Here is a 13,181-nt window from a genome sequence, read left to right as displayed (position 1 = left end):
GCTCTGCACAGGGAATCAGGACAAACACACGGACCTGTGATACAAACATGACTACGACTACAGGGGGACTTCGCTGCCCTCACCTGAAGCAAGATGTCCATTCAGTTTGGGGGAATGTGGGGATAGTAAAGACAGCAAGCAGACATTCTGATTCCTACTTTCTTGTCTTCCTCAGGTGAATTCAAAGCTCACCAATTCTCAACCAACTTTTCTCAACTGTTTAAAAGATTTCGCCTTCTAAACAATGCAAATTCTTTGTTAACACAGGTGCAAGTTAGAGCTAGACCGATATATCTGTCATTCGATATTATCGAGCCAATAATACAGCCAATATCAAAATTGGCTTACGAGTTCGAAATGCACCAATATAAAAACGTCTTTTAAAGAGCATATGCCGTATTGGTCCAAGTATAAGACGACCTTGATTATAAGACAACCCCCTCCATCATCATTAGCCATCAAAGTGAGGTCTATTTATAGAACAGTCTTGAAACAACTGGATGACAGCCCTGGTAACGGGCATACCTTCGTTCTGTTTTTCAGCGACATACTCACACACTCTCTTGTCAATCACTTGGAAGCGGACGCTTTTGAGGACTGAGGTATAATTTTCTCCGTTACCATCCGTTCGGTAAGAGTAAGACCAGTTTTTTGGTCTCGCCGTCGGCACTCTGTGACACCGTATTTCTTGGCTGCTTGACAGTTGTTTTATGATTCTGCTGCACTGATAATAATTATCTTAATATTGACATTATTTCACCGCCTCAGTTGCTGGTTAACTTCGCCTACTTTTCAGTCACATTGTTCCGGATGATCACCGTGATTGACGGTTGCTCACTTGGGGTACAGTTGTTTTACAGATCAGTGGCGCCCTCTACTGAATGTACAGTATATTGGCATTTAAAAGTCCAGAACCCGAATAGAAGACGATCCCACTTTCTCAGATGTATTTCAAGGTTAAAAAAAAGTCTACTATTCGGACCAATACATTAATTCAGAAAACAATGCTTGGGTGGATTTAAAACTAGGGGGGGGATCTTATAGTTTGTCAATCAGAGCGTGCTCTGCTGTGAATATAGGGGAGTGTCAAAGCTGAGCTAACTGTGGTTGTTTAAGGAGCGAGTCGTCGAATTACCTCTTTATAGACATATTGATGCAAAAATTGGTCGTTAGCAACAACTGCTAATCAATGTGTGCCATTTTAATATCTCTACACACAGAGTCCATGAGGGCAAAGCTGGCATGACTCCAAGTTAGAAAATTGAGAGAACAAGAGCTCCAAACCATTTTTTTCTCTTTCAATCATGTCCATGAATCATGTGACGAAAAAAGCTCCTTAAGCTGATTTTGTTTTTTGGTAGGTTAAAATCACACAAAGTTGAATTAATCCTCATTTTGTTCATACTGAGGCAGTGATTTATCATATGACCGGACATTGCCTTAAACATGTTAAACTCCACCGTGAACAAGTACATTTATCTTAACTCAATGGGCCGTTTTTTTTTTCTTTTTTTAATAGAATTTGGCCTTTAAGTCTAAATGAATTGCAAAAAGGACTACTTGTGTTATGATGTCATGTAAATGCAACATAAAAATAGAACAAAAACAGCCTCTCTTCCTCTATATAATAGTTTTAATAAGCTGTCAGCTGACGTGTCTGAAGTCTGCAACTACAACAGGATTATTCACAAGACCCAAGAAGAGTCATATGATCAGCTCCCACTGACCAGCAGAACAGTGGCAGTGTGAGACAAAGACGACTGGAGCCGATGAGGAATGTGTTGAATGTGAAGTACAGTCTGGTGCCTTCGCTGACGAAGACATTTGAATGGAAAAAAAAAAAAGGTAATCCTGGAGGATTAGGAGGAAAACTTCCAGCACATAATCTTGTCATTTGGCGCTTGTTTCAAAAGGAACCGACTGCGAGTCTGAAAAGTTCACATTGTAGAGGCCACAATACTGAACACAGCTCATAACAGCTCAACAATAAAAGCTTGTTTTGCTTTTTAGATATAAAACAGCAGGTGACCGCAGCAATGAGTCACCGATCGCTGAGGGATTCTGCCTGCTGCCACCAGTAATGAAGTAATAGCCAGTTAGACCTGACTGGGTCACCTGTGAAGCTGCAAAAAACAAATCACTTCCTTAATTATCTGCCCCCTGGTGTCATCATCTGTGTACAAATACTAATACAAGTCCCAGGATCGAGTTACAGCCGACTTTGCAAAATATTTATTTTCAGGGTAGAAAAAAAATCCTAATTTAGGTCTCAAATATTTTCGCTTCATGACTTTGAACACATTTTTAGAGGTTATCAAAATCATCTTATTTTGGTGTCAGTCTGTGTTAATTAATTAATAATTTTGGCATCTTTTTTAGATTTAGTCTGAAGGGGAATCTCCACCGACACCGTAGCATCAGACGAACGTGCGCGACACGTAAGCGTCACGGCAGCATCTATTTTGCAGTCTACACCGGCTGCGACTACAGCAAAGACGAGTCTCAAAGTTAGCCAATGGTAGTTGCGATTCCTGGTCATAAATAGGGGTAGCAGTGAGGCCGAAAGTGTGCAGTCTGCCACAAACAGAAGAAGACAACTTTGCAACCGACGTGGAGACTTCTTTCTTAATTGTGCATAAATTCTGTATTTATGTAGGATGTAGAAGTCAAATGAGACTGAATCAATAGGATTGGTACCCAGATGTTGAGGAGATGTACATATTCATTGCTCTTTGCCTGCTCATCTAGCCTGTCAATAACATCAACAGGAAAGTGAAATCGAAGTTGGCCAAAATGAAGAGATCACATGGTTTAACATGGATTCCTTGGTTGTGGGCATGTGTTTACATAGTAGTCAATGGCTTTCTGCGCTTCACTGACGTGCAGACTTGACGTGTAACTCGAACGGAGCAGCAGAAAATTACTAACGTATTATGCCTGCCTCCCGCGCAGCATACACGGCTGGTGGAGCGGTTCTGTCACGGCACACGCCTACAAAAATACGCTTCAAATACAGCTTGTGTAGCGTTTCCTGTCTAGATTCCCCTTAAGTCTTAGTCTTCTTTAGTCACAATTTTGACAGTCCACCATTAACATTTTAGTCTCGCCTCGTTAACGAAAACAAAACATACATGTCGTCAGAGTTTTTATTATCAAAGATCTATTTTTACTTCGTCAACGTCTCGTCTTCATAGACAAGCCAAGACATCCTTTTCCCACGGCAGCTTTAAAAGTGAGATTGGATTTGGAGTCGAGATAGATATAACATATCTGTTTGACTAATTAAATCTAAATTGTTGTCAGATGACGGGATCGTTATACTGCGGATTGCGTTCCCCAAATATTGCTCTCCATAGTGACTGTTCTTCCTGCATGCAAACAAAGCCTGCTGATACGTGATTGGTTACATACAACTTGGACTACAAATGCACTACTAAAGGAAACCAGAACATTTCTGGTCCTGCACATACAGTCTGCATTCATGCAGAATGTGTGAATAGAGATTAGTCTGCAAACATTGCAGAGGTGCATATCTGTATCATGAATTGGCCATGTGGGACTAAACATCTAACCCTGCAGCCTTAATGCTTTCCCACAGGGTCATTCAGGATCACACAAAGCTCAGGTCATGACTTAGGAAATTCAAATGACATGGAAATAAAAAAAACAAAGCCAAACAAATGATTTTCCAGGTGCTTGTGTACCTGTTCAATCAATCCCTTCATGAAAACTTCACCTTGATGTTTTCGTAGCAGATGCAGACGTCAGCAGTGTGAGTGGAACTGTCAGCATACGGTCCAGAATAACTCATTATAGAGAACGCTGCTTTCCTTTGAGAGGCTCTAACATAATCAATATTGGACTCTTTTAATAGCCCTCTCAGTGCTTATTACAGCGCAAGTCATCTAAACTGAGTCGAACAATAGAGGCCCGACAAGGTGAATTAAAGCATCAACTCAAAAACTTCAGACCTACTGGCTGCTACTTTGAGTTTTTCCTACAGTTTAATTGATTCAATGTTTATTCGCCTAGAACAAAACACCCCTTAACAGAGTTCACCCACAGATATGTTCTGAACCTCAGACCGTATTTGTCATGCCCTGTTTGTTAACTGCTGGATTCTGAACTGGAGCACACAGACCAAGATAATCAAATCTTTTTTAAGAGTCTAAATTGCATTAAAATTAAATTTCCTGGCTTAATTTGTTTTGGTGTTGTCTGGGTCTCCACTATTATAACATTAAAGAGATCTTGACTATAGTATTCATATGAAGTTATTAATTTAATGCAGTATTAATTTATTTTTTTGCCTGCATGGGACATTGTCACCTCTTGATGTTGTTTTGGCTAACCTGTTAGCAAACCATCGCCTGATTTCTACATCCAGCAGACATGGAAAAACACTAACATTTTTCATTTTTCATCATGTTTCTTACCACCTGACACAAGTTAGGTCAAATATTTAACTTCTTTTCACTTCATTTTGTATTCTTAACGGAGCTTTTGAGGGAAATATCTTTCCGTTTAGCTTTGAAATGCTGCGCTACGTTAGCTAGGTTGTTGCTAACTTTGTTCGTCTGCCATTTGAGGTGAAAACTGAGCTTTTGATGGACATATCTTGCTTTTTAGCTTTGAAATGCTACGCTACGTTAGCTAGGTGGTTGCTAACTTTACTTTTCAGCCATTTGTGGTATTCAGAAAGTGTTTAATGGGTTTTTCAGGGTTTTGTTTTTATGGAAAAACCTGCCTTGCGAGTGTCTGTGTCTGAATAGGTGACAGCTGCGAGCATTGAGAGTGTGAACAGTCAGGTAGCGAGTCATGAAACTACAACAAAAAACCAAAAGACATTTAAACGTGTTTTTTGGCCTGTTTAAACTGCAGTCAGGTGATAATTCTCTTTTGGTCCATCACTATGAGTGACATCTTTCACACTACACAGTCATTTTAATGCAGTGTGATTTTTCAAAAAGGTGATAGGTGCAGCTTTAATCATAGATTAGCATACCTGGCGACGAACAGTTCTTTGGCTCCGTTTCGTTTTCTAGCGCTGAAGCCATTAGCCGTCTGCCCCAGTGCTCAACGCTGGGATGGCCCTCCACTATCATGCCATGACCTGCAACAGCAAACAAAACAGCTTTGGTCATTATACATTCAATATGCAAGAATACAACACACAACAAGTTGGAAGTTAAAGATCTCCAGAATTTTAAAGCATGAAACTCCATTTTGTACATTTTAGAAAACATTCAAAACCAACATGGCCGCTCTGACACAGAGAACGTTCCATGACCCAAAACAGCCACAGTAATGATCGCCGTCATTAATCCCAGACAAGTTTGCCTCTTTAATCCCTTAAAAGTTTTTTATTTATGTCGATATGAAACTTTCGTCTGGCGGCGCATCAACACATCATCAACATGCAGCTGCTGTGCCGTTATGTTGTCAGGGTGGGAGAGAGGGAGGAGGAGCATACAAGTTTCATTTTTCATTTAACTGCTCTTAAGCCTCTGTAATGAGGACATAAAAAACTGCAGCTCCAAATCTGTTACGTAAAATCATTCAAAACGAGCTGCGCAGCGCTTTAAAGTCGCAATTTTTATAAAAGGTTGCATACAAATGCATTTTTGACTTGGTGAAGCAGGAAGTGACTCACTGCTGTATATCTGTACGATTAGGAGCACGAGGGTATTCCCAGGTGGTTTGTGTTTAATTCATGTACGGGTTGTTCTTCAGCAGACTGCCTCTGTCTGGCTGTTGGTTCGAGGTTACACAATGGTGGTGAAACACTTTGATGCAGCAGATGACTCACATGATCTGCGATTTGTAACGTCTCACTGACCATGTGAACGTCTCCGTAAGAGCACTCATGATTCCCCTTCTGGTGACACTTTAAGGAAGTGACGGTGATCACAAAGGAGTCAAAGATCACTTTAAAGGTCACAAATTGTAGTATTCAAACTGGAATCGTTAGACAATGTACAGACAAATGTTACATGGAATATACTTTAAATTCACCAATATTAGCGTAGTGACCGTAAACTGGCAAATAGAAATGCACAAGTGTTTGTAGATGGGCTTCAATTAACTTTTTTAATGACATTTGTAGACCATGTGCCTTATGGTCTACAAATGTCAAAACACTCAAAGATGAGACTTCACATGAACAACAATTGTAATCTTATCTAATTATTTTCCTGTACATTAAACAGTTTTAGCCAAGTAAAAACAAAGTTCACATTGTTCTTTGTCAAATGTTTGGCTGTGATGACTGCTGTGGATGCCTGTGGACAGCAAACAGGCTGTAAACACATTTTCACCCAGGAGGATCAGTTAGCCAGCAGCAGCCAAGTTTACGCATAGAGCGGCACGGAACGGACCATCCAAGTAAGCAAGTCATTCAATTTGCTCTTTTTCAGTATCCATATCTTTAGCTGCTAAATCCTCACAACAGTATTAGTTACAAACTTTGTCCAGCTGTTTGGCAGGATTGGAAACAACGCTGGTGAGGGTATTGAAAATGAATCAAAACAATAACGTTAAGGGCAGAAAGACGCAAAAAGGCTCTGAAGAGTTGGCAGGAACTACAGGGTCTGTTGATAAGTAACATGGTCAGTGACATCACACGCAGTTATTGGACCTACCTTTTAGGGATGCTTCAAACATTCTTAATGTACTGTTTATTTAGAAGTGATTGGCAAATATCAAGGCAAATGTTTTCATACCAAAAATCAACAATCAAGTCTGGCTTGTGAAAATTAGAAGCTGTCCTCACTAAAAATACGACCTTGGGGGTCAATTGTACAACAGCCCACTCTTATAATTAGATTCGTTATAAAGACATGAGCAAAAGTGGAAGTCAGGTGACAAAGTCTGTTTGGGAGGGCGATCAGGTTGCTATAACGAGGAGACAGGGTTCTAGTCTGGGGTGAAACCAAAAGTCACGGTTGAATTCTTCAAAGTTACGTGCGTAACGTCACATACAAATTAATTTATGTCTTTTATGTAACCTAACCCATGTTCCTTATTTAACTCACAAAACAAGTGTTACTTATTTTATCCTAACCTAGTAGTTGGGATGCCTATACCTGAACTTTCTACCATTTTTCTTTGGCACTGTTCCACATTTTCTCCTCTCCCGCCTTCCAGTGACTGCTGTCCTGAAGTCGTCTACCTGAGCCGAAAGGTATTTTTGGTGCGCTGACACAGAAATGTCTTCATTAAATGGCTTTCAATCCAGAACAAGTTGGACAGCCTGACGATCAGCAGGCGCTGGACCGACAGACTGTCCACGAGGCAACTGCAGCTGCTTCCCACAGCTCTCCGATCCAAGAGACCGAACCCTGCAGTCATCTCTCCAACCTGTTCCTCCTCACTAACCAGCTCGCTTTCACTCCTCGGCCGCCTCTGGTCTCCAATTTCTCTTTTTCATTTTATTCCAGCTATGCTCACAATAAAACACTGTCCAATTTGAAGGCAGGGGAAGAACACGGATGCCAATTTGACAAACAAACATGTGGACACTGAGCCAAGAGATGATGGCTTTGGTCACACATTGCAATTAAAGAGTCATGTGTTAGACACAGGGGCTCATATTTCATATTAACTCAACAATCTGGTTGTGACAGAGCAGATTATTGCAATTTTTTGGAAAATAATCCATGACCTAACATAAGAACGTCATCTAAATGTAATTTATGCAGCCAGTTATGTTTAGAATCATTTGACCACATCTGTGAAATCTTCTGTTTTATTACAAACAGAGAATCTGTGATGTTTCCCGGATAATGAAACATGGCGGGACAAACTGCGTGTGTGTTTTTCTATGCATGTGATTGACCCGTTCAGTATGCGCCCTCCCTGCCAAGGATCTGAAGAGGAAAAAACAATGAGGACGTGATTCTGTCTGTTTACCTCTGGGCTGGTTGGGGGGTAAAATTAGGGCTGCAGTCTTCTGTGGGCGTGACTCACTTTGATTAAGCATCTAATTCTTCCTGTTCAGTGACTGCAGTGATTCGGGGTCGTGAACTTTTTGAGTAACCACAACAAATCCACCCTTGCTCGTTTCTCAGCAAGAAGTCTAAAAAAAAGTATGATTATCCGTGAAATTTTGTGATTAATAAACTTGCCAAGAATCCTGTGATTTGACTTTGTGTTGATTTGTAATTTTGATTTCAAGGTTTATAAATTCCTAGAGTTGGACGCATATCGGCTTTTTGAGATGATATCAGTTTTAAAGGGTTGAATTCACAGATTACCGATATTGTGGCCAATATAGTGAAGCATAAAGCTGGAATGATAACAGACCCTTTCTATGTGGATTGTGCACTGATATGACTTATCAAAGGTAATCAAAATGCTTCTTACTCAAACTAGTAAATTTTTAAAGACTATTTCGGGGGTTAAACTAAATGACGACACCATTTCCAAATCACCATAGCATTGTTTGTTTTATTGATTATATATGTTTTACTGTTATATATGGACACATGCTGGAAAACATTCGCTCATGCAGATATATCTCTGATAGGTAAATATCGGCCTAATAATATCAGCCATTTGGATATATCGGTCAGGCTCTATTAATTTCCCCACGTGAAAACAAAACATTACATTTTACAGCTTAACAGATACATCCTGTCCCCTTCAGAGCCTAATAAATTAAATACTTTGGACTTCAACAATTTGGGGTCTTTCAAATTGAAAGATCTTTTAAACCTTTTGCACCAACCAGGCGTGGCCCATGTTATCTCGTTGAATCCTGTCATACGATGACAATAAAGGCTTTCAATTCAATTTACTTAGGGTTCTGACAGCTCGTGTTATGTTTGTCATTTTAACAGTTCTCAGTTAAATGATATGATCATTAAAGATATAATCTCCAAGATTTTCATTTAAATAAATGTCTGTTAAGTCTCTATCTATCGCCGAATAAGATAACACAATGGTGTTCTGTGGCGACTTCACAAAAAAAAATCACAAGCAACGCCCAGTTAGTGACGAGTTTTCACCCAGCAGTGGTTGGTCTGCCAGAGAGGGTAGGCCGAGCTAAGCGGCTGCTTTTCCGGTCTCTGCAAGTGTTGCGAGTAAACAGTAATCTACTATGGCTGAACAAACAAAGAAAAGATGGATGACTACAGATACAACTTCAAAAATAAGTGAAAATCCAAAGAAACAAACAAATTTGATGCCCAGATGAAGCAAACAGTCTAAAAGGAAAGCGACCGTCAGCGAGGAAAAACAAGAGTTACAACCGGAGCCAACCGTGGACGTCACACATGCAACACTGTCTGGATATCTGGGAAGTGTGCTCCCGCAATTACCGTTTATCGCCATAGGTGCTGCCAAAGAGAACAAAACTGAGATCTTTGAGATTATACCTTTAAAGACCAAACAATGAATGAGACACAAAACTAAATGTGCAGATTAATCCTTAAGGACAACAAAGAAGTTGCAGTGCAAACAAATTAAAAGAGATGCTTGGTGTACTTGCTCATTTGAAGGCAAGAAAGCTTTTATGGGATGGAAGGCTGTGAGTACATCTCCATCAGAATACACTGAGCCGCAGAGGGAGACAGAAGTGTGTAAGCAACAATAGCACTGTGGTAATGTCATCCTCCTGGTCTGCTCAGCAGGGGGATGGACCAAGGACAAGCATCCATCAATCCTTCTGTGCGGTGAGCATGCTCTCCTTCTCCCAGTGTTCACCTTTCTGCTGCCAAAAACATCTCCAACTCCTCCTCCTCCTCCTCCCCATCACCGTGAGCCTGCTGCAGCTACCTGTCAGAGCCGAGCCCTGCCCTGCTTCTCAAAGACACCTGTTCTACTCCCTCATGCGGAGCTCTGTCACACACACACACGCAGCCCGATCAGCATGCACGACAGCATGTCGCGCCCCACCCCTCTTTATGGAGATGTAACCCAGGAGTAGTACATCAAATCCCATCCATCTGGACCGTTCAACACATCAACACTCCCCCACACTGCTATCAATCAAACGGGCGGTGCACGCGGGCCACGGGTTTTTTACTGTGACATGACAAATGCTCGTTCCGGTTGTGATGGCTGAACAACGAGAAGGCCACAGCTATTCAATTAGGCCGATCTGATTATGGGTGAGAGCTCTGGGTGTCGTCGGTTCAGAGGGGATTTCTGCTTCTCATGCGTGTCACCTTGAAATGCCACCATAACCACTATCACAACCACCAGTACTGCTCCTGTTCCTGCTGACGGTCAAACAGGCCGGAGCTCACGAGAAACAGCTTCTGTCAAATACCCTCACATGACAATCTCTGTGTGGGTCAGGCGAACTTGATTAAATAAAAAAAAAAGAGGCAGGCCATTAGTAGGCGAGAGTGGTTGGGTTAGTGTGTGTGTGTGTGTGGGGGGGGGGGGTACTTTTGCTCCCAATGGCCGCCTTTGGAGATAACAGATTTGCACTCGCATGTATGATATCATTCCAGAATAATCTTTTAAGCCTCTTGTTGTTTTTAATGTAATTAATAAAACTCCTGATACATGCGTTGGCAGTCGGACAGTATAGTTGTGGAGAATTATTCAGCTCTGGGGACTAAGTGGTTGCAGATGGACAGATCCCCGGACAGGAGCAGGGTCAGGGTTAAAGGTTAGAGGTGCAAAAACAGGCCTTCGTATTCAAGCACAAAAATGCTAAATTCTCTGATTTGAATAAAACAGGAAGTCTCCCCTGCCCCCAAACAATGTCTGCAAAATTCATGTTGGCACAGTCTTATTGTTCCCTTCACATGAACACGACTGCCCTCAAGGTGTGTTTCGCCTAGTTAACCTCTGATCCCGGTGCTGTGTCAGATATCATTCTTCACCAGCAAAATGTCAAGGTTGCTCGTTGGATTACATAACCGTGTGTGAGGCTGTGTGGGATGCTCTGCGTGTCAGTGTTTGTACGGGCCTGAGGTAAGAGTTTGGACGTGCGTGTGTGTGTGTGCGTGTGTGTGTGTGTGTGTGTGTGTGCGCATGGAAGGGTATGTTTTGGAGAGTGTGTGTGTGTGCCCGCATGTGGGCATCACACGCATCACGCATGATCAGCCATCTGAGTCGTTTGCTCAGCGCACACCTCGGGCATCAGGCTATGAATATTGCAACATTAAGGGAGCTAAAGCATCCCACTGTTTACCCGCACCCTCCCTCCATTCCCCCCTACTCCCTTTAAATGATCGTCAGTGGCCTCTGCGTAAAAAATACAAAAATCAACCTCCCTCGATGGCAATGCGGAACCTGGAAGCATGATGGTGATGCTCGAGTGTGATTGAGGTGATCCAGTGTGTGCAATGGTGTGTGAAGCCCCGGGCCAGCAGCGATCATGCCAGCATTATGAGCACGATGAGCTCCAGCGTGGTGTGACCGATGATGTGCCTGCGCTGGAGCCAAAATACGGGCAGATTTGAACCAAACAAGGCGAAACACAACAAACCAGAACCAAATCGCGTTCGTTCTGGGGTTGATTGCTGTGTGCATGTGGGGCATGAGGTGTGCGTGCGCCGTGATTATGAGCCTGCCTCTCAAATTAAAAACGTGCCGCTGCCACGGCGCGCACACTGCGGCATACACGGACACACAGACGCATGTGTGCTCCAATATTGAGATAAAAAAAAAATGCTGTGACCTGGCAATAACATGTGCATCTGACTTAGTCTGTGATGGGCCGGAAACAGAGTTTTTGCTGCATTTTAAAACAAACTGCACACTTCATCTAAATGAGCAGGAAACCACAATCAGAGGCATCGCACGCATTTTGGACAGGACGGTGGTTCTGATACATTTAGAAATGCAAAGCTTTCATCCCATGCCCTTGACATTAAAGCATATGTTTCTGATAAATGACAGATAGCTCTATAAATATGTTGAATTTGTGCGCATGGTGCATGATTCCACTGCAGATTTCTGCTCCATCCTCAGCTCCCAGTGCCCCGGTGCATCTCAACCCATCTCTCCCCCCCACACTAACACTCACCTGTCTTGGTCAACAGCGCCGACATGCTCCACGCCACGAAGAGGACACTGCAGATAAAGCACACCTGCACGAAAAGCATCTCCCTCCTCTTGCGAACTTTAAATATCTTGGCGATTATTGTCTTTTTGGACGCGCTCACGGTGTCGGTGTCGTCCCGCTCCATGTTTGCAGCTCGGCCCGGCGGCCACTTTTATTTTTGCGTCCTTGAGAGCACGAAAGAAAAAAAAAAAAAGAAATTGCCGCCCCGCTTTGCCTCTTCTTCACACGGAGCACAGCCGGGATGTGGTCCTCATTTCAAGCCGTGCAGGGCGCTGATGAAGAGTAGTGAAGCGGACAGTTTCTCCCCTCCTTCTTGTCTCCGCCGCTAAGAAGACAATCTGGTACGCTGGGCAATGACACGGCGGTCAAATTCCGATATATGTCTCCAAATCAATTCAATGCTCCTGAATTCAGATTCTGCAAGAGGGTGAGTATCGGACAGGCTCCCATTGCAACGTGCATCCCGTCCTGTGAAAAAAAAAAACCCAGCTGCAATATCCTCAATCCGTGTAGTTTCTGTGTTTGGCATCAAATGCGTCAGTGTCCGGTCATAAACATGGGATGGCTCAGCTGCGCCGTATCGCGAAATCCACGCACCTGCGCCTGATAAGTGAAACCAATCTGTGTTCATCAAGGTTAATTGTTGGATTCGGGCAGCAGTCGTGCCGCTCGCCTGGCTCGGGCGCCTCCCCCCTTCACGTGAATGCCTCCTCGGTGCAGAAAAAGCCGAGCTGCTTGGTGAGAGAGAGGACCATCAGCTCCCTCTTCGCTTCCAGCTGCTCTCCTACTATGCGCCCGTCATTGCGTCCAATGAGACCGGGCCCCTTTAACTTTCCCGAGGAGCACACAGCCAGTAGAAAAACATGCTTTCCTTCGTCTTTGATCTCTCAGCTGTCCACAGTGAAACCTCCGGACAGCTGGAAATCTGTCACGTTATTTTCGCGTGAGAGCAAACGTGTAAATATTGGATTGATGCGCCGGGGCAAGCCCTATCATGTCTCTCACAACACCCCTATCCCACCATCACTGCTGTGTTATGAAACCAAATCCAACATCTGTATTGCTCCTTTAATAACTGGCCCACAACTCACCTGCTCTCCTCATTTTGATGCTGAATAATTGAGGTTATAGATCTTCAGGCTCACAGGCACAACTG

The 13,181-nt window shown here is 42.9% G+C and overlaps 1 protein-coding gene across 2 annotated transcripts in view; it reads right to left on the bottom strand.

Moving 5' to 3' along the window:
• Positions 1 to 12,724, bottom strand: part of slc24a4b (solute carrier family 24 member 4b) — a 42,001-nt gene extending 29,277 nt beyond the window's left edge. For both annotated transcript variants that reach the window (XM_069656422.1, XM_069656431.1), the window contains exons 1-2: positions 11,987 to 12,724; positions 5,006 to 5,113 (exon numbers count right to left, since the gene is read on the bottom strand). In XM_069656422.1, coding sequence (XP_069512523.1) covers positions 5,006 to 5,113; positions 11,987 to 12,149 — 271 coding nt within the window. In that variant the 5' untranslated portion in view covers positions 12,150 to 12,724. The remainder of the gene's footprint in view (positions 1 to 5,005; positions 5,114 to 11,986) is intronic.
• Between the last annotated feature and the right edge of the window lie 457 nt (positions 12,725 to 13,181).

This window comes from Semicossyphus pulcher, unplaced genomic scaffold, assembly GCF_022749685.1.
Source record: "Semicossyphus pulcher isolate SPU_LCO1_2020_fin unplaced genomic scaffold, fSemPul1.0.p SCAF_11, whole genome shotgun sequence".
Lineage (NCBI taxonomy): Eukaryota > Metazoa > Chordata > Actinopteri > Labriformes > Labridae > Semicossyphus > Semicossyphus pulcher.
This window is presented reverse-complemented; position numbering and strand designations above follow the sequence as displayed.